General features: G+C 36.4%; 1 protein-coding gene across 7 annotated transcripts in view; it reads right to left on the minus strand.

Moving 5' to 3' along the window:
- CNKSR2 (connector enhancer of kinase suppressor of Ras 2) overlaps positions 1–26,611 on the minus strand; it is a 276,951-nt gene that overhangs the window by 201,877 nt on the left and 48,463 nt on the right. For all 7 annotated transcript variants that reach the window (XM_049871591.1, XM_049871590.1, XM_049871589.1 and 4 more), the window contains exons 2-3: positions 25,601–25,764; positions 14,043–14,245 (exon numbers count right to left, since the gene is read on the minus strand). In XM_049871591.1, coding sequence (XP_049727548.1) covers positions 14,043–14,245; positions 25,601–25,764 — 367 coding nt within the window. The remainder of the gene's footprint in view (positions 1–14,042; positions 14,246–25,600; positions 25,765–26,611) is intronic.

Here is a 26,611-nt window from a genome sequence, read left to right on the forward strand (position 1 = left end):
GGTAATTTTTACAAGGTCTCTACTACATCTAAAACAAAACAACAAAAAGGAATATTTTAGGCAAAGATAATATTTAGCCAGTTTACCTTCAAAAGAAGCTAAGATTTTGATTACAGTATCTTCCTAAAGGAGTCTCTGAGTGGTGCAAACAGTTAACGCAGTTGGCCGTTAACCAAAAGGTTGGAAGTTCGAGTTGACCCAAAGGTGACCTACTTCCAAAAAATCAGCCATTGAAAACCCTGTGGAGCACAGTTCTACTCTGACACATACGTGGTCGCCGTGAGCTGGAGTTGACTTGATGGCAATTGGTTATTTTTTATCATCTTGAAATATTAACAATTATGAGCTAGTAATAATAATAATTGCTAAAATTTACTGAGTTTTTACTATGTGCCAGTCACTATTCTAAATGCTTCATATGTGTTAAATAATTTAGTCTTCACAACTCTTTCAAGATAAGCACTACTATTTTTCCCATTTACAGGTGAGAATCTTCAGGTAGAGAAAGGTTAAGTGATTTATCCAAGGTTACACAACTAATAAGTGGTGGGGTGGTATTCAAACCCAGGAAGTCTGACTAGAGAGCCTACCCACACACACTTAAACGCTAACATTATACTACCTCCATGAACTTACCTCGCTTTTACCCTGTACTAAACCTATTATGTATGTGATTTCACATCTTTTTTGGAACAATTTGGTGTATGATAATGAATATATACTGGTGCAAGGTCTATATTTTCAAGATTGGTATAGACAGAAAACACAAGTCTTTCTTGTAAATATTTTGCAACTAAATGAATACACAGTGGCTTTACAATACTCCTACCTTCTCTCTTGTCTGGATGCCAGATACCTGCTTGTGAACTCAAATCAGGTTTTGGTGAGGCCAAAGCTTAAATGATTTTGGGAGGCCCAGTTTAAGGAAAAGAAAACAAAATCTCAAATAGAAAAGGTATGAAAGTGAAAATTTAGTCAATTTACTGAAACCTTGGCAATTTTGATCCCTTCCTATTGAGATCTCTTTAGGCAATGTACTAGAAATGAATGTGCCTCCCCTCTAGAAAATCCTGCAACTCAAGCACCTCCCACCCTCACAGGGGTCCATCCACATAAGACAGATGCCCTTTATCAGCTACATTTTTTAAAACATTTTTTTCTTATAGTTAACTTTTTGCTTCTAAATAGTTATAAAAAGACTCTGAAGAAGTTGCAAAAATATTAGAGAGGTCCCATGCTTGCCCAGCTTCCCCCCCTGATCAAATGTTATCAAAACTAGGAAACTGAAATTGTCACAATGCAATTAATTCAACTACAGACTTTATTCAGATTTTACCAGTTTTTAGATGTACTCATAACACAAAAGTATATTCAGAGAAGGTGATTCTTAACATCTTTCTACAATCCTTGCAATCTATAAAAGAAATAATAGGTACTTTAAACTCAAATTCCTCAAAATCAAATTTCATTAAGAAAATTTATTCAATCTCAAAGAGCTAATATCCACTAATGGTCTTAAATTCTTTGCTAATCAACTTAAAGGAGAAACTTTATACTCTACTTGCTGGAAAGTTCAGTTTACACCCTACATAAAATTCTACATACTGTTTTTTATCAGTTAAATCCTTATATATTTTCCCCATGTCATTTTCCTATACATCATTTTATTGCCTATGTAATACTACAGAGTACAAAAGAATTTCCTAATTTACTTAATAATTTCCATAATGGTAAACATTTAGGTTTTTTTAAAAAAGCCTCTTGTTATTATAAATTTAGGCCACTGCAAGTAATGAATGCTATGATATACCTCTTGTGCATAAATTCTTGTCCAACATTCCTAATTGTTTGCCAAAGATATATTCCATGAGGTAGGATTATTGGTAAAATGCTACAGACATTTTTAGAACTCTTGGTATCCTGCAAATTACTTTCTTGTAAGGTTATTACAGTTTATACTTTAGCAGTAGTGTGAAAAAATATTATTTTAGAGTATTACTGAAGTTTTTCTGGTGGTTCAGAGTCAAAATAATGCTGTTTTAAAATTTTAATTTGTTTGATTACGAGTTCGGTTAAGTATTTTTTTCTCAAATACTTATAACAATTTGTGTTTCTTCTTTTTTGAACTATTTATATGGTCATCTATTGCATTTTGATTTTTTTAATTTATGAATTTGACATCAGACTGGGAGCTTGAGGACCAAATGCGGCCCCCGTGATGGCTGAGATGTGGGCCCTGAAAATGTTAACCAGACACTATGAGAAATACATATGTTTATATGTATGTATGGAAACCCTGGTGGCATAGTGGTTAAGAGCTTTGTCTACTAACCAAAAGGTAGGCAGTTCGAATCACCAGGTGCTCCCTGGAAACTCTATGGGGCAGCTCTATTCTGTCCTATAGGGTCGCTATGAGTCAGAATTGACTGGATGGCAAAGGGTTTTTTGTTTTTATGTATATATGAAGGAGCTCTGATGGCGCAGTGGTTAGGCACTCGGCTGCTAACTGAAAGGTCGGCAGTTCAAACCCACCAGCTGCTCCACAGGAGAAAGATGTGGCAGTCACTTCTGTAAAGATTTACAGCCTGGGAACCCTATGTGGCAGCTGTACTCTGTCCTACAGGGTCGCTATGAGTTGGAATCCACTCGACGGCAAAGGATTTGGTCTGGTGTTTCACTACTAGTGAACATTCTGATCACGAACACAGTAGATAGATCCTGATAAAAAGGGAAAATGTGGACCTGAACTTCAAATTCTTAAAAGAATCAGGACTTACTGGACCTGTTGACTGCAAGAGTCCCTGAGACTATGGCCCTGAGTTGCTTTTCAAACCCTAAATTGAAACTATACCCTGAAATCACCTTTAAACTAAGTAACAGTTTAGCCCAAAGAGTAAAGGTTGCCACCCTTGAGAACTGCGTTTCTTAAAAAAAAAAAAAAGTTACCTATATAAGACCAAAGGGTAAGAACTATTTTAAAGCATAGATGAGAAGGTTGTGGGGGGGGGGGCGGGGTGGAGCAGGGAGGTTAAGTATATGGAGGTGAAACAGCTAGAACAGAAATAAGGAGAATGTTGACACAATGTGAAGAACACAATCAACGTCACTGATTATCACAGAAACTGTGGAATGGGAGTGGATTTTGCTGTGCATATTCTCATCAAAAATAAAATTTTTGTTTTAAAAAAAAGAGGAAAAACCAGAATTCAAATAAAGTTAACTAGAAAAAAAATACATGTGTTCTCAGTTAAAAAAATAAAAGGTAATAACTTCTTTAATTTAGAAACCAGATTAAAAATCTATCCTGATAGAATTTGGAAAAAGATAGTGGTAATGGTTACACATGATGAACACAGTCAATGTCACTGAATTATACATACAAAAATTGTCAAATTGGCAAATGTTTTGTTAAAAATTTTTCACAATTAAAAAAATCTATTTTTTATCTTGATATAAGTGTTCTAAAACTGGATTGTAGAGATGGCTGCATAGCATATTTATATTTATATATACTAAAATCTGCCAAACTTTAAACTTAAAATGGATGAATTTTATTTTTTTCCACTAAATTATACCTCAATAAAGCTGTAAAAAGTGATGTAAAATATGAGCGCTTCTGAAAAATAATCATTAATTAAAAAACAAAAACCTGCGTGAAGACCATGTTGGCTACACTGAAGCAAAAAAAGAAAAAAAAAGCTGGCATTTTAAATTAAGAATTCAAAAATGTTTCTGGATGATTAGAAAACAGTTTGGGTTCCTAGGCTTGAAAAGGTCAGTTTGTTCGTAAAATCTACAAACTTCATTCAAAAGTGATGAGATGAGATACAGCATGGTTTTTACTTGTAAGTACCTAAAAAGAATCTCATTTGATCTTCAAAATATACAAAAAGAAAAATCTATTTGATGACTGCCTGTGGCAAACTCAATTCTAAGGCATGCTTTCCACTTCCTGACCACTCGTTTTGCAAGCAGGACAAGCTTCTTGCTAAGGATTAAATTTCAAGAAAAAAAAATCTAAACAAATACCAAGGCAAACACTGATTTTATCTTGTAGTGAGTAAGTTCTCTCCTAAAGTTTTAACTTTAAAGGTAAATCATATACAACTAGATTATTCCAAAATTCAGAGCTATTCTTAACCAGCAGATACCAATGTTTGGTGTAATGATTTTGTCTGTAAGCCTGTGTTGTTGTTAAGTGCTGCCAAGTCAGTTCTGTTTGAACCACTGCCTCGTTTTTGAACAGGTTCCACATGAGCACGATTAAGTGTTCTGGACTTTCCATTCTTTGCAATGTTATCCATAATTTGTTACGATCCACACGGTGGAATGTCTTTGCATAGTCAATAAAACATAGGTTAAACTTCTTTCTGGTATTTTCTGCGTTCGGCCAAGATCCATCTGACATCACAGTGACCCTGTAGGACAGAGTAGAACTGCCCCATGGGTTTCCAAGGCTGTAAATCTTTCCGGAAGCAGACTGCCACATCTTTCTCCTGTGAAGCAGCTGGTGAGTTCCAACCACTGACCTTTTGGTTAGCAGTCAAGCACTTAACCATTGTCCCACCAGGGCTCCATATAAGCCTGTACATGGCTGTAAATAAAGATAAAAAGAAGGCTGACAGACACGGTTCATCTTTGTGGGTTCCCAAAGATGATCACTCAATCATGACTTAATGCTCATTTCTGAGATAAAGAAATGGATTTCTATAGAATAACTGAATATGATCAGCTCAAAAACAAAATAAAAAAAGACTTTGTTCTTAAGTCTAAAGAAACCCTGAACTAGAACTCAGTCTACTTACAAAAGAACACAGTGACTCTAAGTGTTGTTGTTGTTAGGTGCCATAGAGTTGGTTCCGACTGATAGCAACCCTATGCACAACAGAATGAAACAATGCCCTGTCCTGCGCCATCCTCACAATCGTTGTTATGCTTGAGCCCACTGTTGCAGCTACTGGGTCAATCCACCTCGTTGTAGGTCTTCCTATTTTCCGCTAACCCTGTACTTTATGAAACATGATATCCTTCTCCAGGGACTGATCCCTCCTGACTACATGTCCAACGTATGTAAGATGCAGTCTCGCCATCCTTGCTTCTAAGGAGCATTCTGGTTGTACTTCTTCCAAGACAGATTTGTTCATTCTTTTGGAAGTCCGTGGTATATTCAATGTTCTTCGCTAACGCCACAATTTAAAGGCATCAATTCTTCTTCGGTCTTCCTTATTCATTATCCGGCTTTCGCATGCATATGATATGATTGAAAATACCATGGCTTGAGTCAGGTGCACCTTAGTCTTCAAGATGACATCTTTGCTTTTCAACACTTTAAAGAGGTGACTCTAAGTAAAGGGCTGTAAATTCACGGCAGGAAGGCTTTTTGATGTCCGAAAGGAAAAAATAAATCAAATCCTTGGTTCACCAATAAATGGCTATTACAAGAATTAACCTATTGAAATCTTAAATATTAGGTAAACGTCCCTCTTAAATCATTATATAGATAACACAGTGCTTATTCTTTTTAGGGCAAAGGTTTATGACCTATAAGAAATTATTCTTTGTACATTCTTTTCAAACAAAAGCATTACATTTATGGAAAGGTTATGAATGGTTCATAAACCCTTAAACAAATTAGCAGTGTTAATGAGGAAAATCCGTAATGTCTGTCACAGATTGTCATATAGCCATGAACAGTAGCAGCACTAACACTGCTCTTCTCTGGAACCAGAAGTACCAAGTGAGAGCAATGAGCATATGAGAGGAAATAAGACCAAACAACAAGGAGCCACACTATCTAATTGTGTTTGAAGTAGTTTTCTTAGCCTTGTAGCTTTCTTTCTGGTATAGAATTAATTTTTGCCCTACAGTTTCCTACCATGGAAGAGGACATTAGTGTAACCATTTTTTTTTTTTTTACATTTTGAACATTTTTACTGATGCTACTGTATAATGTGATACATACAGCGATCTGTAAACCTTCAAGTATAGATTGATTTGGCAAAGCCACAGAAAACTGCAAGGAAGATGAGGTGTGAAAAACAGCAGGATGTAGGTTAAAAATAGACAAGTAACCACATATTGAAAGTAAACAGTAAAGCCACCAACTGTGATTCATCTCTGAGGCTTTCCCTCTGGCAAAGTATGCTGTTTCAGTCAAGTCAATATTTAAAATGGAAGGAAAAGAAGAATTTTGTTTGTCTTAGATTTTATCTAAGAAATGTAAAGAGCTGGTCTTTGAAAATAAATCTCATTTAAATGAAAGCTCCATTGAAATTGGCATTTTTGTGAGTATTAAACATTTTTCCCCTAGCATACTCTTATACCTTAAACATTAAAACGGGTTTCAATGATAGCAAAAGATATCTCACTGATCCCATGAAAAGACAATGGTCTTGCCTCCGACGCCCTTTTAACTCAGTACCAAAGTCACTCCTGAGGTTTACACTTAAGCCAAAGATTAGTCAGGCCCATAAAATAAAACGAGACTAAAGGGGCACACCAGTCCAAGGGCAGGGACGAGAAGGCAGGAGGGGACAGGAAAGCTGGTAATGGGGAACCCAAAGCTGAGAAAGGGAGAGTGTTGATGTGTTGCAGGGTTGGCAACCAATGCCACAAAACAACATGTGTATTATTGTTTAATGAGAAACTAGTTTACCCTGAAACCTTCACCTAAAGCACAATAAAAGAAAAAAAAAAAACAGAATGGTCTTGAAAGGTATTTTATAAACAATTCAATCAAAGGGTTTAATGCTAAAAATGAGAGAAAAGAATAAGCTTTCACTATAAATAGTGAAATAAACTTTTTCTATCAATGAAAATTCATATAGCAATTCAAGGCATTGAAGCTAAAAACAGACAAATGGTAGTCCTGTTATTTAGCTTTTTTAAAGAGAAATAAACCAAACTGTAAATATTTACAATGCTGCATTCCTAAGAACCACTTCCTAAAATCCTCGAGAATTAGCTTTCAAAAAGAACATGACAAAGGAGAAACAAGGGCTTTGATATCAGACAAAAATAGGTTCAAATTATAATTTCCATACTAGGTGAATAACTTTAGGCAAGTTGCTTAACCTCTCATATGTAAAATGAGGGTAATGAGCTCTGCTTTGTGAGAGTCCAATGAGTTGATACAGGTAAAGCATCTAGTTCAGTACCTAGAACTAAATTAAAGATATTTCGTCTACTCTTTTCCTTTCTCCTCCTTCAAGTGTCATAAAATAAAATGAAAATTGTAATAAACCCGAATCATATTGTTGTGGATGCAAATTCTCCCCAAAACATACGAAAGATTTTCTTAATGCCAAAAAACATTTATCATGCTTAAAAAAAAATAAAACCAGTTATTTAGCATCAAAATAGCTATATTTAATTGATAAAATTTTCAATTCGTCAAGTAAAGAATTATATGGTATCGCATCCCAAAGAAATAAACTAAGGTTAACAATCAAATGCTTGGCAATGTTCCATTGCAGTGGCCATGTTCAATCCCCCAAATTAAAGCAAATATACACTGACAAACTAAAACATTCAGAATTCTGGTCAACATCATTTCCAAGGAACTTTTATAATTAAGCTTTTTAAGTTCTAAGTTCTTCAAAAGCAAATGAAAATTAAGAAAAGACCAGCTACATTCTTACCTTAGATGAAGAAAACATAAAGACAGATTAGTTTGGGGAACGGATAAGGGTCATGGTTGAACAACATGGTGAATAAGTAACGTCACTGAACTGCACATGTGGAGAGTGTTGAAATGGCAAATGTTTTGCTACATATATATTTACCGCAATTAAAAAGAAAAGATTAGTTTTGCTCTAGAACTTAAAATGAAACAATAAAAAATACATAAATTTATTTAGAGAAGAGGTAAGAACTTAAATTATGATTCTAAAAGTCACTGTCTCTCTAACAGATTTTGTTACTGTTCGCTCTTTGATATTACATAAAGAAAAATAAGTGGGACATATTCGTATTCCTAAATATAAAAAAAATTTTTTATATGGCTTTTGTGAACCAGATAAATGAATTATAGAATATTGATGCTTAGAAGAGAACTTCAAATTCTGCAAGTCTTATATCCTTATTCTACAAAGAAAATAAAAACACAGGTTAAAGTTCAAAGTTACCCAGGGCTAAAGAACCCTGGTACAGCAGTAGCTAAAGCGATCAACTGCTAACTGAAAGGTCAGTGGTTCAAAACCACCAGCGGCTCCACAGGTAAAAGATGTAACTGTCTGCTTCTGTAGAGATTTGCAGCCTTGGAAACCCTATGAGGTCACTATAAGTTGGAATCAACTCAATGGCAGTGGGTTTAGAAGCAGACCTGAGACTCCAACTTTCTCTCCTTCTCAGCCCTCTGCTCTCTTTATACTACACCACAATGTATTTCAGTAGGGATTCACAATGGTCATGGAAGAACACTGATCTTTTGGCATTCTAACATTTGGCTAATGTGCTTTATGTTTTGTGGAAAGTTTACAGGGCACACTGAAAGAAGAGACCATGTGGAGTGTTGTCTTGTACTCTTGCTGCTACCTAGAAAATACTTCCTTTTTCACTGAAAGGAACAAAAACGTAATTTAAACACACATCCAGTAGCAATCTCTAATGAACGTCAGAAATACCGGTCAGAAAACAAACAGCCTAACATTTCATCTGGCACAGTTACAGATAAAATCCTATTACATTTAAACTGATCTCAGGGCTTTCTGAAATTTATACATCCTCTCTTCACTTACTGACATGGTTAGGTTCCAAAGACCAGGTTGTTACACAAAATCAATGTTATGCAAAAATAGAAGATGACCACATCAGATCACAAAATGGAGGATGAGTACATCATTACACAACCACCAAATTACATTATGTAACTGTCAAACCACAGAGAATTATGACCCAGCCAAGCTGACACATAACTTTAACCATTACAGCCACTGTTACTCTCACCTTGCACCTTGGTGTTTGCTACTGCCAGACGTACGTCGTTAATGCGCAAAATAGTCAGATAGTAGATTTTTTACTATTGTCATAAATGTGAAATGTCAGATAACGAGATACTCAATAAGTAAGCAGAAGGTATATTGGCCAAGGAGCAGTTAATATCATACAATCCATGGCAGAGGAGGAAGCGAAATCAAGCTCCCAAATTATAGAAGCAGCCCTCGTAAAAAAAAAATTTGCCTTTCGTCTCTTCTATCACACTGAAAGATTAAGAAATCTGTGAAAAGGGTAAGTTAATATTTCACAAAACTATGCTGAACTACAAACCATTTTATAGAAAAATTTCTTCAAAGAGAAATCCTCACCTTTAGCTCCCAATTAACCCAAACATTCCAGTTATCATGACTGCAAAATAAAAACATTAAGCTGTTGCTGGTAAGGTCACATATATCCTGATTCCCTAATCTACCAGTCCTTACCCATTGAAATCTATTGCCATCAAGTCGATTCCAACTCATAGCGACCGTACAGGACAGAACAGAACTGCCCCATAGGGTTTCCAAGGCTATAAATCTTTACAGAAGCAGACTGCCACATCTACCAGGGAGCGGATGGTGGGTTTGAACAGCTCACCTTTCGGTTAGCACCGAAGTACTTAACCACTGTACCACCAGGGCTCCTTTCCAGTCTTTACCCTACTTAAACTTTCAGCAGCATTTGATCCTACTGACCACTTCCTTTTTTTCCTAAAAAAATAAGGTTATATCTTATTTTTTCATAAACTCAACTTCTCCTTCATCCTTCAATTGTTAGTGGTCTACAGGGCTCCTTTCTTATCCTACTTCTCTTCATTCATTGAAAAAATACTCATTGAGCACTCAGTATGGGCCAGGAACTGTCCCAGATAATTGTGATATCAGGGAACAAAGCAGACGAAAATCCCTGCTTTCTTTGAAGTTTACATCCTATAAGGAGTAGTCAGACAAAAACAATAAGCATAATGGATAAGTAAATTATATAGTATATTAGAAGGTTATAAGTGCTATGGGAGACAAATAGAGCAGGATAAGAGGAAGCCATTCGAAAACTCACCTTAGATAACCATACTAACAAATCCATGACTTTAATGCTCACCTATATTTTAATTTGCCAAATCTCTATCTATAGACCATATTTCTTTTCTAAGCAACAACTCCCTATAACACCTTTTCACTAAATATCCTACAGCCATCACAAATTTATCATGCCCCATACTGAGCTCAACACTAGTTTTCCACCACAACCCATTCCTTATATTTTGATAATGGCAGCACCATTCACTGGGTCAGCCAAGTCAGACGCCTTTTATTCATCCTAGATGTTTTTTCTCTTACTCCCTATATCTTATCGGCTACTCAATCATATTTATCTACATAAATGTCTCTACCATTCTTCCATCCTTACTGCTACTTCTCTAATTAAAAATCTTAACAAATTGCAGTGGAGAGGATAATCTGTGGAGTCAGACTGCCTGGTTTGAATCCTGGCTCCACCACCTACCTGCCATTTTGGTTTTTACCCTAACCTCCCCAAATCCTAGTTTTCTTACCTGTAAAATGAAGACAATCCTCCTGGTGTTCCTTTGATTAATTTAGTTTGGCTGGAGGTGCTAATGCTCAACAAACATCACCATCAATGTTAGTTTCAGAATCACCACCACCAGCAGCAGCATGATTAATTACTAAAATAGCCTTCTAGATAGATATATAGACCAATGAATAGAATAGAGATTCCAGAAATGAACTCTCACATCTATGATCAACTGATTTCCAACAAGGGTGCCAACACCATTCAGTGGAGAAAGAAGAGTCTTTCCAACAAATGGTGCTAGGAAAACTGGATATTCACATACAGAAGAATGAAGTTGGATCCATACTCATTTCTCTTCAGTCTACTCAAAACCAGTTGCTGCTGAGTTGGTTATGACTCACGGTGACCCCATGTGTGCCACAGTAGAACTGTGCTCCATAGGGTTTTCAATAGCTGATTTTTTGGACATACTGTGTCAGGCCTTTCTTCTAAGGAGCTTCTGAGTGAACTCAAACAGCCAAGCTTTTGGTTAACGGCCAAGCTCATTAATCCTATGCACCACCCAGTCTACTCAGATACCCTGATACTAAAGCTTCCCATCCCCTTCCATAAACTTATTCAGTCATTACATTTTATTGAGCAACTTTTATATGCCAAGAACTGTGCTAGGCTCTACACAAGCAAAGCTGAGAAGGCAGGTTCCTATACTCAAGATGAACAACAGGATTATATCCCCTTGTTATACGTGGTGTCTGCACTAAGTAGTCTCCATCTTGACACTTAAAATGACTGTGACACTACTTGTTCTTTGACTGTTTCCCCTTCTATACTGTAAGCTACAAGACAGCAGGAACTACATGTGTTTTGTTCAGTACACAATAAATATTTGTTGAATGAAAAAAAAAAAAAACTTCTAACCGGTCTCCTTTCTTCTAGCCTTACTCTTCTCTAATCCTTCTCAAGACTATAGTCCAAGTAATCTTCAAAATTCACAGATGTAAACGCAACACTGACTCTAAGCAGCTCCCCACTGACTTTAGCATGAAGTCCAAATGCCTTGGTATGGCAATGAAATTGTTTTCTTTTTTTCCTCCTCCTCCTCCTTCTTCTTTCTCTCTCTCTCCCTTTTTTAACTTAGGATGTTAAAGCATCATCATAATAGCCTGGAGCTGAACTTTTCTGTGAAAGATTTTCAGAATATAAACTTCAGTTTCTTTCTTCAATTTACCACAGTCTCAGCACAAGATTTTAAAGTTATCACAAAGGTATCTCTTTTGTTTCCTTTCGAGGACTTATTTCATTTTCATGGTGAAAACACTAAATGGCCTTTGATTTAATTGATTACCTTGGTATGCTATAACACAAAATAAGCATTGTGAGACTTTTACAATGGAAGCCAAAGAGATCATTTAGATTATTTCCTTCAGGCTTTTTGTCACATTTTCTCTTACTATGAAACAAACACAAAACACCATTGACTGACTTCATGGATTGCTACCTGTGTTTTTATATGTATGTGTATGTGTGTATTTGTAGGTGAGTTGGCATTTATTATCTACCAAAAGCATCTTATTAGATGTTAAAAGTAATGCCACCATCAACAGTTAATAAATACAGTAAGATCGTAGAGACTACTACAGTGTTAGAAGCCATTATGTGATTATATAAACACCAGCCATACCTGTCATCAAGAAGTGAAAATATTCTCTAACCACTCTACTTATCTTTCTATTTATTTAATAAACACTAGTGTAAAAAGAAAACATAGTAGAATTTACTAATTTCTAAGATCTAGGCTGAGCAAATTTACAACCATAGGGCAGATGAGAGTAAAAAAAGATATAACTAAAATCAAATAGTGTTTTTTAAGCTTTCTGATTACTGAGAAGGAGCCCTGGTGGTACAGTGGTTAAAGCGATCAACTGCTAACTGAAAAGCTGGCGGCTCAAAACCACCAGCGGCTCCACAAGAGAAAGATGTGGCAGTCTGCTTCCATAGAGATTTACAGCCTTGGAAATTCTATGGGGTCGCTATGAGTCAGAATCATCTCGACGGCAGTGGGTTTGGTTTTTTTGATTTTATTCTGAGAAGCCACCCAGAATAAGTGTATTACATTACTTAAGGACTAAGCCATATTTTAAATATAAATTACTGTCATAGATTGAATTGTTTCCCCCAAAATGTGTGTCAACTTCGCTAGGTCACGATTCCCAGTATTGTGTGGCTGTCTTCCATTTTTGTGATCTGATGTAATTATCCTCCATTTTGTGATATGTTGGAAATCTTAACCTCTGTATGTTAATGAGGCAGGATCAGTGTGGGGTGTATCTTGAGTCACAGCCTTATAAGAGGGTGTGACTCACGTCACAGCCTTAATCAAGTCACACCTTTACTCAAGTCACACCCTTGCTTGATTCACACCATCTATCTTATAAGAGATAAAAGGAGACAGAAGTAAGCAGAGAGGAGAGGCACCTTACTACCACCAAGAAAGAACAGCTGGAGTGAACAGCATCCTCTGGACCTGTGGTTCCTGTGCTGAGAACCTCCTAGCACCAGGGGAAGACTGATGCCAAGACACATGGAGATCTCCAAGAAATGCTGGGCCCACAGATGTTAAAAAGGAGACAAGGACCTACCCCCAGAGCAGACAGAGAGGGAAAGCCTTCCTCTGGAGCTGGCACCCTGAATTCGTACTTCTAGCCTCATAAACAGATGATAGTAAAAGAAGATATAACTAAAATCAAATAGTGTTTTTTAAGCTTTCTGATAACTGAGAAGGAGCCCTGGAGGCATAGGTGTTAAGCACTTGGCTGCTAACTGAAAGGTTGGTGGTTTGAATCCACCAGCTGCTTCACAGAAGAAAGATGTACAGTGTGCTTCCATAAAGATTTACAGCCTTGGAAGCCCTACAGGACAGTTCTACCCAGTCCTATAGGGTCACTATGAGGCGGAATCAGCTCCATGGCAACGGGTTTTTTTTTTTTAATGTGTTCCAAGACAAATCAAAATTAACTAAACTGAAAAAGTTCTAAAGGTATGTTTATAATATCCAAACTGACTGTATAATGTAAATAATCAGAATTAATAAAACAAGGGCAAAGAGACCTGCAATGCATGCTATGAACATGTCACTGTCTGATTACACATTTGAAACAGTAAAAAGACTCCTAATGGTCGCTTCCTTAAATACAACCAATTAATAAAAAGAATACAAAAAATTAGAAGACAAAGTAGTACTCTAAATTCTGCTACGACAGCCATATAATGGCTTATAAAGCAGCAAAGGTATTTTTTAATTGTCAGGGGCTAATTTTTTTTTTTTAATTATTGAGGCGCTAATTGGTTGGATACAAAATTTACAAAAGATGAATAGCTATCTGATAACATCCTATATGATGGTGAATCATGACTAGTCATTCATTATTTACCACTCCTGCACCGTACACATTCTTTTACAAGAAAACATGAAAGAACGTTATATCCAAATGGTGTCTGAGGAAGGGCTACCAATGAAATGTGAAAAATTTTACCTGTCCAACCAGGCAAGCAAACTCTTAGCTGCTCCAATCAGATCTACAACTGAGGTCAGAAAGTCATTTGGCAATTTTCGGCTTGTCCTCCCATCATAATGGCCACTCCTTCTCCTTCCCGTTATAAAATTCTGTAGATTTTTGGCAGAAGCATTCAACTTGTGAGAAAGAGTTTTTAGATTTTCTGTTTCCAAGCCATAATTCTGAATATAAAAGAGAGAAAAAAAAACATAAAGTCAATATTATATTCATTCGTTAAAATATTTACTGAGTACTATTTTATTTTATTTTTTTTAAGTACAGGCAATGGGACTAGTGTTAAGAGTTACAAATGAATAAGAGGATTCCTGGCCTAGAGAAAACCACGGTCCATTTGGAGAGATGTCAGATAACTAATAACAATAAAATTTGTTCAGTACTATAGTAAGATATGAACACGGAAAGATGAGGACATTACATCTTGGAACTATGCCACCCAAGACAGCAAGATTATAAAGATTCATGAGTGGTTTTTTTTTTTCCTTTTTAAACCAATACCTAAGTTCATTTACTTGTGAAATTAATTATCAGTTATTGTTTTTGAGTATATATATCTATTAGCATGTGCATGGTCATGAATGTAGGTACTAGGAACAGTTTTTCTTCACTGAAGTGAGCAAAATAACCACAACTCAATAATAAAACAAAAAAGTAAGAAATAAAACCTACACAATATGTCTTTTTCTATCCCCAAAGCCCCATCCTCTACATAAAGATTCACATTAAGGAGTTTCTTTTATAATTTTCATAATTAAAATTATAAATTAAGTAAATTTATTTTTATTTCTGAGGTAACTGCTAATAAGCTCACAGCCAAATGTGAAGCACACCTAAAGCAATCACAGTGACTTTTTAGTAAGTGTATTTGTTTTCTTCTTTTCCTTGGTCTCACTTTTCAACTTCTAGTTATATTATTTCACTCTAAATATTTTGTCCATAAATTACTGCAAGAAGAGGTTACATGGATAAATATAAATATAAGTCTTTTTACCAAATTCAAATAGGAAAAGATTGTAGGGTCGTCTCAAATAAACCTTAAGGATTTGGTAAGCTACGACAAAAATTTAAAGCACTAATTGTGTGTTGTAAAACACCCCTAAAAAAGGATGGTTAACCTGATCAAAGGATATCTTTTTTTTTGTACTTTAGATTAAGGTTTACAGAACAAACTAGTTTCTCATTAAACACTTAGATTTTTGTTTTGGTTTGGACACATACTGTTATATGGCATTGGTTAACAACTCCACAATATGTCAACACTCACTCTTCTCGAGCTTGGATTCCCTATTACCAGCTTTCCTGTCCCCTCCTGCCTTCTAGTCCTTGCCCCTGGCCTGGTGTGCCCCTTCAGTCTCGTTTTGGTTTATGGGCCTGTCTAATTTTCGGCTGAAGGGTAAACCTCGGGAGTGACTTCATTACTGAGCTAAAAGGGTGTCCGGGGGCCAAACTCTCAGGGTTTCTCCAGTCTCTGTCAGGCCAGTTAGTCTGGTCTTTTTATATCAGTTAGAATTTTGTTCTACAATTTTCTCCAGCTCTGTCTGGGACCCTCTATTGTGATCCCTGGCACAGCAGTCAGTAGTGGTAGCCAGGCACCATCTAGTCGTACTCGACTCAGTCTGGTGGAGGCTGTGGTAGATGTGGTCTATTAGTCCTTTGGACTAATCTTTCCCTTGTATCTTTAGTTTTCTTCATTCTCTCTTGCTTCTAAGCATGGTCTTGATCACACCAGCTAGCAGCATGTGTTGCCATCATGTATAAAATTAAAGGTATCACCATCTTATAGAAAATCATAAAACTCAAAGAATGTTATAATTTGATTGAACCTTAGAGGCAAAGTTGAATTTACCCTCCTTTTATAGTTGAGGAAACTCAGGCACAGGGAGACTGTGATTTGCTTAAAGAGCTCAGGACTTAGACTAGACAGAGTTCAGAATAAGACTGCAAGTCACCAGGCCACCTGCGCAGGGATGCTTCCACGCCATTCTTCAGCATCTATATTCTACTCCTGTTCAAGGCAGGATGGTGACAACAAATGAAGAAAAGTGGAAGATAAAATACTGGGGGAATGAAAAAAGAAAACCAAATGGTATTCACCTATATTAAGTCAACAACCACTGGGTACCCACTTCATATGAAATTTTGATTGCTTTTTTACTGTGGTAGTTTAAAAAAAGAGAGGACTTAGAAAAAAGGAAGGGGACAAGGAAGGTTTGAATGCATAAATATTAAACACCAAGTTGTGTGAGGTATATTACCACTAAAGATTTATTAGTGATACAAGTCTGAGTGTTCTTCACTAAGAATTTACATTTTTACTAAAAGACCACTCTTTTTTTTTTTTTTGGAGTCATAGTTTTTTTTTTTCTAAACATAGTATATTAAATTTGGAATTCACTGCTTAATTTGAATTGCAACATTCTCTCGACATAAAGACTTTGGCTAGTGCAAATAACATCATATTCAGATTCCGATTGCATCTGATCATGGATTATCTATGAAACATTTGAGAGATTTTATCCAGCTTGTCACTGTATTATGAAGAAATTCCTTTTATAAGTTTATTAAGGATACTCTCTAATTACTAGGTAAGAACAATTCATAATTATATCACTAAATGTCAGTGATACTTCTGAGGACCTTGAAATATTTTTAGAACAGTTTTCTCTGTGTTAAACCACATTTGCATTTTGCATTTTTGTTATGATTTTAATGAAGAAACACTTGGTTACAATTTGTAAGAGTTTGTTGTTGTTAGGTGCTTTCGAGTTGATTCCGACTCATAGCAACCATACAGGACAGACGAGAACTGCCCCATAGGGTTTCCTAGGCTGTAATCTTTATGGGAGCAGATCACCAGGTCTTTTCTCCCATGAACGGTTTCTTAGAGAAGCTCTAATTATAACAGCTTATAATAGAGAAACCTAATAAATGAATCTGTTCACTGATCTTTCACTCTGCATCCATTAGTCTCCATAAAAGATTAATTTATTTCTCTCCATATAACATTAAAATTTCATCTCAAATATTTTATTAGAAAAGGTAAAAATAATACGAATCTTTTTTATAAATAAAAATCTGAAAGGAAAGTAAAAATGCTTTGAACTTTCAAAATTCAAGACATACTAAAATTATTTTTAATATGACTCAGTAGTTATCTTCAGGTTTGTTTTTCAATAATTACACATAATTCATTTTGTTTTCAGATCTGCAGTTTTTACTCTGAAGTTCCTGAGCAGAAAGTTCAATATTTCCTTTGCCAAAGTCTTAGATTAAAATTTTTTCCTAAAGTTTTATTCAAAATTTTTACAACTCACGCTTCTCCATTCCTTAACTTCGTATCGTTACCACGTTCCCACTCCTGCCCGAGCACTCTGCATTACTATATCTTAACCACACACTACCAGTTGCCCGAGTCGATTCTGACTCATGGCGACCCCAAGTGTGTCAGAGTAGAACTATGCTCCATAGGGTTGTCAGTGGCTGATTTTTCGGAAGTAGATCACCAGGTCTTTCTTCCAAGGCGCCTCTGGGTGGACTCAAACCTCCAACCTTTCAGTTAGCAGCAGAGTGCGTTACCCATCTGCACCAACCACACATTACATAGGATGCCAAATGATCAATCTTATGTATGTCAATATCTTTTCCCACTGGGGGGAAAGTGGGGGGGGGGCAGTTGAATAAACAATTTATTTTTAGGTCTCAATTTTCTGATTTGGAAGATTTTGAATCACTTAAATCTATTTTCGTCAAACTTTGTTGACTATGCACTCTTCTGAGATTAACTTCTCATGCATTTAATAATCCTTCCAATTTTAAAATAAACTGAATATTGTGATAAAACAAACCATTTCTCAAATTATATCTGCTATCCTAGAGATGCTGTCAGTCCTTGGCTCTCCTCTTTTCCTGGAAAGTTCTCCTGCCCTTCGTTCTTTTTGGAGAAAATATAATTACTATATTAGACTTCTGAATGTAAGGAAAAACATCTTGATTCTGAAATAGACAGGACTTCCTAACTCATTTGTGTCACTACCTTCTTGTGTGAACTTACCTCTCAGTTCATTACTATAGGCATCTCAGTTTATTTGTGAACTAAGTAAATTTTGACTAGATGATTTCTAAAGTCTCCTGTTGCCATGTGAATCTATGAAAATGGGATCATATTATTAGTGGTGAACAATGGTAACTGGAATCCAAAAGAGCATGGATATTAAGTTTCTATTCTATTCTACTTTTGAGCACCTACTGTATGCCAGAACATACTATGTTCTGAAAATTAACAAAATCTCAAGTCAACAGAGTAAGTTTAAAATAGGTCTGTGAACTTATGGCTAAGGTCAAAACCAACAGCCCTGTGAGTAGTAGTCATACCTTTATAAAAAGATAAGGTAAATTTTGTCTATTGTTCTGTTTTGGTTTTCATCAATTTCCTACCTTTTTTTTTTTTTAGCTAACGGTACACAAAAGGTTCTACAACTCCAGCTGGCATCAGGGTTCTATCCAGCCAATAACGATTCTCCCTTGCTCTGAACTTTGGTAGCACACTTGCAGTATTTCTCATTTTAGAACTAAATCAAATATTTCCTTATATTTTACCCCAGAATTTCACATTTGTATGCCGTGTCCTTCTACCTACTAAGACTGAAGGGTTCTATTTTACATTGTCTCGTGTCCCTCTCAGAATCTAGCTCTAAGAATCGATAAATAAGCTAAATGTCTTCTGTGTAAATGCAGATTTCAAGAAGTCTAATAGTTCATATGATAACTTTCTCCAAATATCTCGTGTTGATTTTAAGAGATCTCACGCTGTTATAGGTCTAAAGTGTCCTTAAGCTTGGTTTGGATCCCCTAAGTTTTGCAAGGGTTGGCTGAAAAGCCATCTATACCTTTTACTTCAAACATCATTGAGTTCTGTTGTGAAGGACTGAAGCAAAAGTCAGTTAAGTCCAGTATTTACTCAATATGTTATAGTCAGCACATTGTGATACTGCTTAGATTTTTTCTTGAGTTAAAGAATGGTGGACAAAGAATTAGGGAATAGAAAAAGCTCTGGACAACACCTGGAAGGATATTCTAAGAAGACCTCCTGACTAGGAAACCTACTAGAGAAATATGCTATGTGGAGTAGAGGTAAAAAATGGGGAAGACAGAGGAATGCAATGGTAAGAAGAGAGAAAAGATACATAGCAAAGGATGGAAAGAGAAACTGTTCAAATTTGTCCCAGTTAACAACCAGTCACCAATGATAACCTGGAAGTTTTTTTTTCTTTAAGAGTATAAAAATAGATTAGAAACTCATCCACATTTAACAGTGTCTATGTGGTTAAAAAAAATTTTTTTTATGTGGTTCTATTTTAATAAAAGGGATGGATTAATTGACCTCTCAAGTTAATTTTTATCACTCAAATTGTCAATTTTAAGTAGCTCATAATCAATTACTGCCAGCATAGATACCTTCCTGCTATTTCTTTCATGAAAATAGATGGTTTGTTGTAACTCACTAAGTCATACTGCCTTGTCTGCCATTTTAAAAATCTACAAGTAGATGAAGCACCCATTTGCTTTTGGGCAGGGTTATACAGATGAGAGGAGCCCTAGTGGCACAGTGGTTAAAGTGCTCACCTGCTAACCAAAAGGCTAGCATTGGAACCCACCAGCTGCAGCGCTGGAGAAAGATGTCGCAGTCTGCTTCCATGAAGATTTACAGCCTTGGAAACCCTATGGGGGCAGTTTTACTCTGACCTATAGAGTCGCTATGAGTCAGAATTAACTCGATGGCAGTGGGTTTGGTTTTTGTTTTTATACAGATGAGAGGTACTATCTTGACTTTTCAAAAAATGCAGGTTTCTTCCTTACATATTTACTTTTTATTAGCTATTCGTGGGAAAACTAGGCATTACTATTGGTACAGGGAAGACTATATCAAGGAAACAAAAGTTTGGGCATGAAACGTGCTTAACTGCTTTCTTTGTCCTATATGTTCATATTTGTTCATATACCTGTCCATTACCTGTCTATCAGGAACAAGTCATGACTCTAGGCTGATTCAATACAGCCAGTCTCGTCTTCATGAATTAATGCTGAGTTCATACTGGTTTTCTCTTTCAGTTTTATGCATGCAAAAGCATATGAAAGAAAGAAATGACAGAATACATTTAACATTTTACAAATATCCTCCAAAACCAAAAATCAAGCCATTGCTGTCAAGTTGATTCCGACTCATAGCAACCCCAAAGGACAGGGCAGAACTGCCCCAGAGGGTTTCCAAGGCTGTAAATCTTTATGGAAGCAGACTGCCACAGCTTTCTCCTGCAGAGCAGCTGGCGGGTTCAAACTGTTGACCGTTTTGTTAGCAGCTGAATGCTTTAACCACTGTGCCACCAGGGCTCCTAAAATATTCTCACTAATGGCAAATTCTTACTAAACGCTTAAGTAAAAGTATTCAGTATTGGCAGCACATAGTTTACAATGCAATGCTATTTTATTCAAAGCTCTTCATTTGAATGCATCATGTAGCAGGTGTTTAAGTTTATAATACGTTTGCTTTACAAATGAGTGAGTCCTAAAAGGCTTTCTTTAATGAATTTTTTTAAGAAAAGAAATTATTTTGCAATGAATGAGCCAAGCAATTATGTTGCAAAGAAACAACACCTAGCAATTGCAAACATCAAAATTTTCATGCAAAATGTCTATTATATGAAAAGTGCACGTAGAATGAAATGAAAACTGTTCTTTTCCTGTCATAAATGATTTACTTATACTTCCCACTAAAAGATACATCGCCAGAACATAAATTAAGGGCTATACATGAAACTCTATATATTTTATTTATGCTTTTACTCGTTCAGTTAATATACTTTGCTCTCTACATTTAGCTTGAAAGAGTTAATACACCTCTAAATCATGAACAGGATAACATGGTGCAAACAACAGAGCTGATGCTTAATAATATATGTTGCATGAATGAACAAGTGACTAAATAAACCTTTGATTTTCACCAGCTGCCATAATATTTATTCCCCATCAGGACAAACTTCAAGACAAGCCAGATGAAAATATCTACAGCATAGTTTGAAAAAACAAGAGGAATTTGGTAACTTTTCTGTGTCTTCCTTATACTAAAAACAGAAACTTCAAAGTCAGAGGCTGTGTAGCCACGGGAAAATTTTCGAATTCTCTGGAAAAAGGAAGACAGTTTCATTCAGTCAGACAACATTAGTTTACCATTCTCCGCGTGCTAAAGATTGGGTTGAGCGCTGAAGAAAAAACTACAAATTGGCCAAAGGTGTCTTCCTTTGAGGAGCCCACCATATATTGGAGGACTCAAGAATCTGAGCAAAGAATCATAATACAATATGATACGCTCTGCACCAGCCAAATCAAATTTCTCATTTTTATCTGAACACTCCACACTCTCTCACAATTCTGTCTTTGCACGTTATTTCTTCTGCCCAGATGACATTTCCTTAGTTTTTCTCTCGGTCAAACATCTACTTATCCTCCAAGACCTAATTCAAATCTCATCTATACTCCCTGAATCCCTCAGCAGTGTTGACCATTTCCTTCTGCATGCCCCCTGGAATTTTATTTAAATCTGTGCTGTCTTTTAATGACTGTTGTCTTCCTTAGTGGACTGTACACATCTTAAGAGCACATACTATGTCTTTCCCTTCTTTGTATCCCCTGTGGCAGCACTGTTTGAGCATGGTAGTAGACGAATATCTAGGTGTTGAAAGAAGAAATAAAGTAGATGTTGAGAGAAAGTATAAAAGCCAGTAGAGTCGTTACAGTTTCAGAGAGACAAGACATAGTTCTCATTCCCAACAGTACAGCTCCTGGTCAAGTCAACTGAGCTTGCTGATGAGGCATCTCACCTCCTGATTTTCTAATGGCATTTAGAAGTAAATCAGAACTCACTGCTCAGAAATTTGCTTTATATTCACTGGAAAACACCCACTGCATAAACTAGAAGACACCCACACTTCTAACTTGCTGATGCATAGCCATTAGGAAGTGGTGAAAACGTAATTTAATATTTGACATCTTTGGGGAATGTGTCCCAATTTATTGCCGAATAAAAGCATAAAAAATGAATTCAGTGTTTTTGATTTTTTTTTTTTCTGTGTTAACTTCCAGAAGAGTTCAACTATGGAATGTTTTCCCAAGAAAATGAAACAACACTATGGTGCTTAACCCCTGATCTGTGGAGGAATTCAAGCTCAACAAATGAAAGGAGTTACAACAGCTGCATGGCTCAAACTGAAATGGTCAAGACATATCTATGATGCCACCTTTTAAATAAGTTTAGGTCAGGAGAGCTTTGTTTATGGGCTAAACTCCAAAGCCTACAGGTCTCGATTTCAATCATCAAAATCCTTTCCTTCCTCAAACTGGCAGTGTGGAAGGCCCAGCACATAAGTGGTTCATCTATGAGGAGCCCTGCTTAGGAAACACACTCCCTAGCCTGTGAGCTCTGATATACCCAACTACTACTATTAAAGAAGATGTGGCAAACGAGGCACTGCCAGATCAGATGCCCATCTCTAAGCTACCTCTATTGCACCTTCATGGCTACTCTTGAGTTGGATTTGGAGACCAGTAGGCTAAAAACACTGTGGGCCCTACCTCACCTGAGTACTATCTTTTATTTCAGGAATGGTTTCTGAGACCTGATTCAGATAAGGGACAGAATACAAGTATGTGATTTAGTATGAACTGATTTATCTTATTTCAGGAATAGGGAAATAAGATTCCCAAACTATCACGTGTAAAATGTGGTGAGTCTCCTTCATTCCCACTTTCAAACAATATTTATTGAACATCCACTACTGCCAGTCATTTGTGCTACACACTAGGTGTTCAATAAGCACAGTCACTTTTCTCACATACCTTACAGTCTAGTGGAAGAAACAGACATTAAACTTATAAACACACATATAAATATATAATTACAAAATGAAATGAACGTTAAGAGAGAGAATAACAGTGGGGGCCTAATTTTAGACCAGACAAGGATAAAGGAGTGATCAGGTAATAGCTCTTCGAGAAAACGACAATTAAGGTTAAGACTAAAAGTGTACGTGGGAAGTGCTATTCAACCAATATGGTTTTGGATTATACTCTCCTTTGGAAACTGATTGCAGTCAGGTGTTTTTGTTTTCCTTATTTATCCTATTGGCTTTTGGTGAAATTTATAATGACATTATTGATGCTCCGTAATGAAAAACACATTCCCCTATGCTTTTGTGACAACTCTTCCTTAGTTGTCTTCGTGCTTACCTGACTACTCCGTAAGCCTCCTCTGCAGGCTCTTCTTCCTCCTTTCCAAGTCGAATGTCAAGCTGCACCCTTTATTCTTTATATTCTACAGGCCCTCCCTAGGTGATCTCTCTTTGTATGGATTCAATTTCTATATCTTCAGCTGCTTCTGAGCTCCAAACTTATATGTTTGCCTGTCTAATGAGTATCTCTTCTGAACAGCACACAGATACCTCAAACTCAACAAACCTAAAACTAAACTTCTATTCCCACCTAAATCTACTCTTGTTGTTATTGCCTATCTTGGGTATTACAGAATCATGTATTCTACCTCTGAAGCCTGAAAAGATAGACTCTTTCTCAATTTCTCCCATATTTACCAGATCCTCTCTACTCCTAATGCCACAACCTTAATTTAGGGCCTACTCACTGCTCACATGATTTCAAATATTTCCTAATCATTCTCCCTGTCTCTAGTTTATGCCTACTCTATTTCACCCTTCTCACCAAAGCTATCTTTTTAAAACAAGTATTTGATCATTCTGGGATGGGTCTCTGACGCTGACACTAGGAAGAACAAACTTCTCTTAAAGGTGTTAAAGGCACTTTACTGTCTGCCCCCATTCTATCTTTTGAAGCCTAATTTCCTGCCACAGTTTTCCAGTTATTTTTATCACCCCAAATAGCTCGCTATTTTTAAAATATGTCATGCATGCTCTTTATTCTGGGTACCTGTGTACATGTTGTTTTATCTACCTGGAATCACTTCCCCCACCTTCCTCCACCTACCAAACACCTGCTCATCCTCCATTAAACCAAAAACCAAACCCGTTGCCGCTGAGTCGATTCCTCCATTAAGCTGCTTAAATATCACCTCCTTAATATGAACTCATCTATCTTTGTCAAAGCTAGTTATTTTCTCTTCCTTACTCCAATAATACTTAGCTCATACTTTTATTTTAGTTAAGTATCCTACAGTATTGTGATTGATTACTTGTTATGTCACGGCCCCCTACTAAGGGTTTCAAGAGGGCAGGAACTAGGGCTTACCCGCATCTGACACGACAGGAATAACACAATACTGAGTATATTAACTGATTCTTGAATTGAGTTGTGTTTAATTATCTGCTGCTTTCTAATTAATCATCATCTTAAAAATAGTTACCATTTATTGAATGACTACTATGTACCAGGTACTGAATTAGACACTATACAAACGTCACCTCATTTACTTTCCACAACAACATCAAGAGGTAGCTGTTATTAGCTCCCATTTAAATAAAAGAACTAAGGCTATGGTGAAATTATTTGCTCCCAATATTCAGTAATTGACTGAGCCAAGATTCAAACCCAGATTCTCACATGACAAAGTTCATATTCTTTTTCTCTGTATCTCTGGTCCCCTAACAAATATCTGGAAGAAATTTTTTAAAAATCCATCAGGTTAATGTCAGCTTACCTAACGTAAAAGAAAAAATGTATATTCTAATCAGAATATCTAATGTACTATCAGAATCTTGCAGGAAGATTACTTTGACATTGATTTCTTTTGTATAACTAGGCATTGCTCTTTTAATACACAAAAGTAACCATGTAATCTACAACATTTAATTTTTATTGGATGTGTACATAAAGAACACTCAAATAATTTGATTATTTTAGGGATGCTTTTTCTAAAATGGAAACCCTGGTGGCATAGTGGTTAAGTGCTATGGCTGCTAACCAAAGGGTTGGCAATTCGAATCCGCCAGGCGCTCCTTGGAAACTCTATGGGGCAGCTCTACTCTGTCCTATAGGGTCACTATGAGTTGGAATCAACTCGACGGCACTGGGTTTGGTTTTTTTGTTTTTTTTCTAAAATTAGATTTATTAGTATTTGTGATACTAAGACTTTGGGAAGGGAATGGACTTTATAACTGGCTGTATACAATTCCAAATGCTGCTGTGAAAACTCCCTTGATGATCTTTAACATAAGTTTTTCAAGAACCTAAATGTAATGTCACCAGCTGAGTTGTAATTTTCTTTAATTTGTAATTTAGCACTAGAGAATATACCAGATACAAGGAAGGAGGAAAATACCTCACCCAGTTGATTGAGAATTAGGGGATTTTTTTTTCTACCTGCATTTAAATGACTAAAACAGAGAGAGAGAAGGAAAAGGAAAAGGAAGAAAGAAATAAAGGAAAAATAAATTTTTTTAAAAAAAAAGGCAGGAAAACAACACAAAAGGTTTCCCTTTTCAACAGTTTTATATCCTTACCAGTGCACACAGAAGGTCAACTGCTTCTAAGATCAGTTCCTGATGGCCAATACGGCTGACCCCCAGGTCTTCCAGCTCCTGGTGTGTAATACGTAGCAGCTGGTCCCCACTGATCTTCTCCCTCTCAAAGTTCTTAATATACTGCTGCAAACAATCATCAAGACCTACAAAAGAAAAATATTAAAGACCAGAATGAAAACAGTTGAACCAACAAACAAATGAACAAACAAAAAAAGCAAGCATTAACTCCAACCATGTAGAAAGTTAAGTCCATTTTCACTCTGTACGAGTTCAACCATTCACCTTTCCTCAATCTATGTGTGAACTGCAGTGGAAAAAAGATCATCTCATCATATTCCTAGTTGTTAGGTTCCCACTTGAATTTACCCCAGCAATTACTGACCTCTTCTCAGCAGATTTCCTTGCCGTCTGTTTCATAAAAAAGGCATAAATTCACTCACACCTGTTCCACTACTTTCAAACTTATCTGCATTCCATTCCTTCTTTAACTCCATTTCTGAGGTAGAGCTTTCCTTCTCTGTATACAAAGCTAACATATCTTTCTGTGCTCTGGAATCCCATCTTTGGCCATCTTAACACTGCATCAATCAAACAATAGTCACTCTGTTTCAACCACTTCTTATTCATTAACTCCTATGTTCAAACCTCTGCCCTTTAAGAAAAAAATCTTTCCTTGATTTCTTTGATCTTGTGTTCCGCACTCGTCTGTCACTCCCTTCATAGCTAAGCCTCTTACCTTTATTTCCTTACCTCCATTGCACCCCTTTATCCACTAGTATTTGAATTTTACCTCTACCACACACTTGAAACTATCTTTTTCAAGATTATCCAGGCCACTTCATAAGTGATTGGCCAGGCTATAGCTGGGATCAGCCTCTATAAATGAGGCAATTAGCAAAAACTTAAAGGCCTTGATCATATCAAAGAGGGAGATGAGAGGCCATAGTGGGCTACATTCTGGCTGAAATTATGACAGAGCAGAAACTATAA

This window comes from Elephas maximus, chromosome X (assembly GCF_024166365.1).
Source record: "Elephas maximus indicus isolate mEleMax1 chromosome X, mEleMax1 primary haplotype, whole genome shotgun sequence".
In the NCBI taxonomy this organism is placed as follows: domain Eukaryota; kingdom Metazoa; phylum Chordata; class Mammalia; order Proboscidea; family Elephantidae; genus Elephas; species Elephas maximus.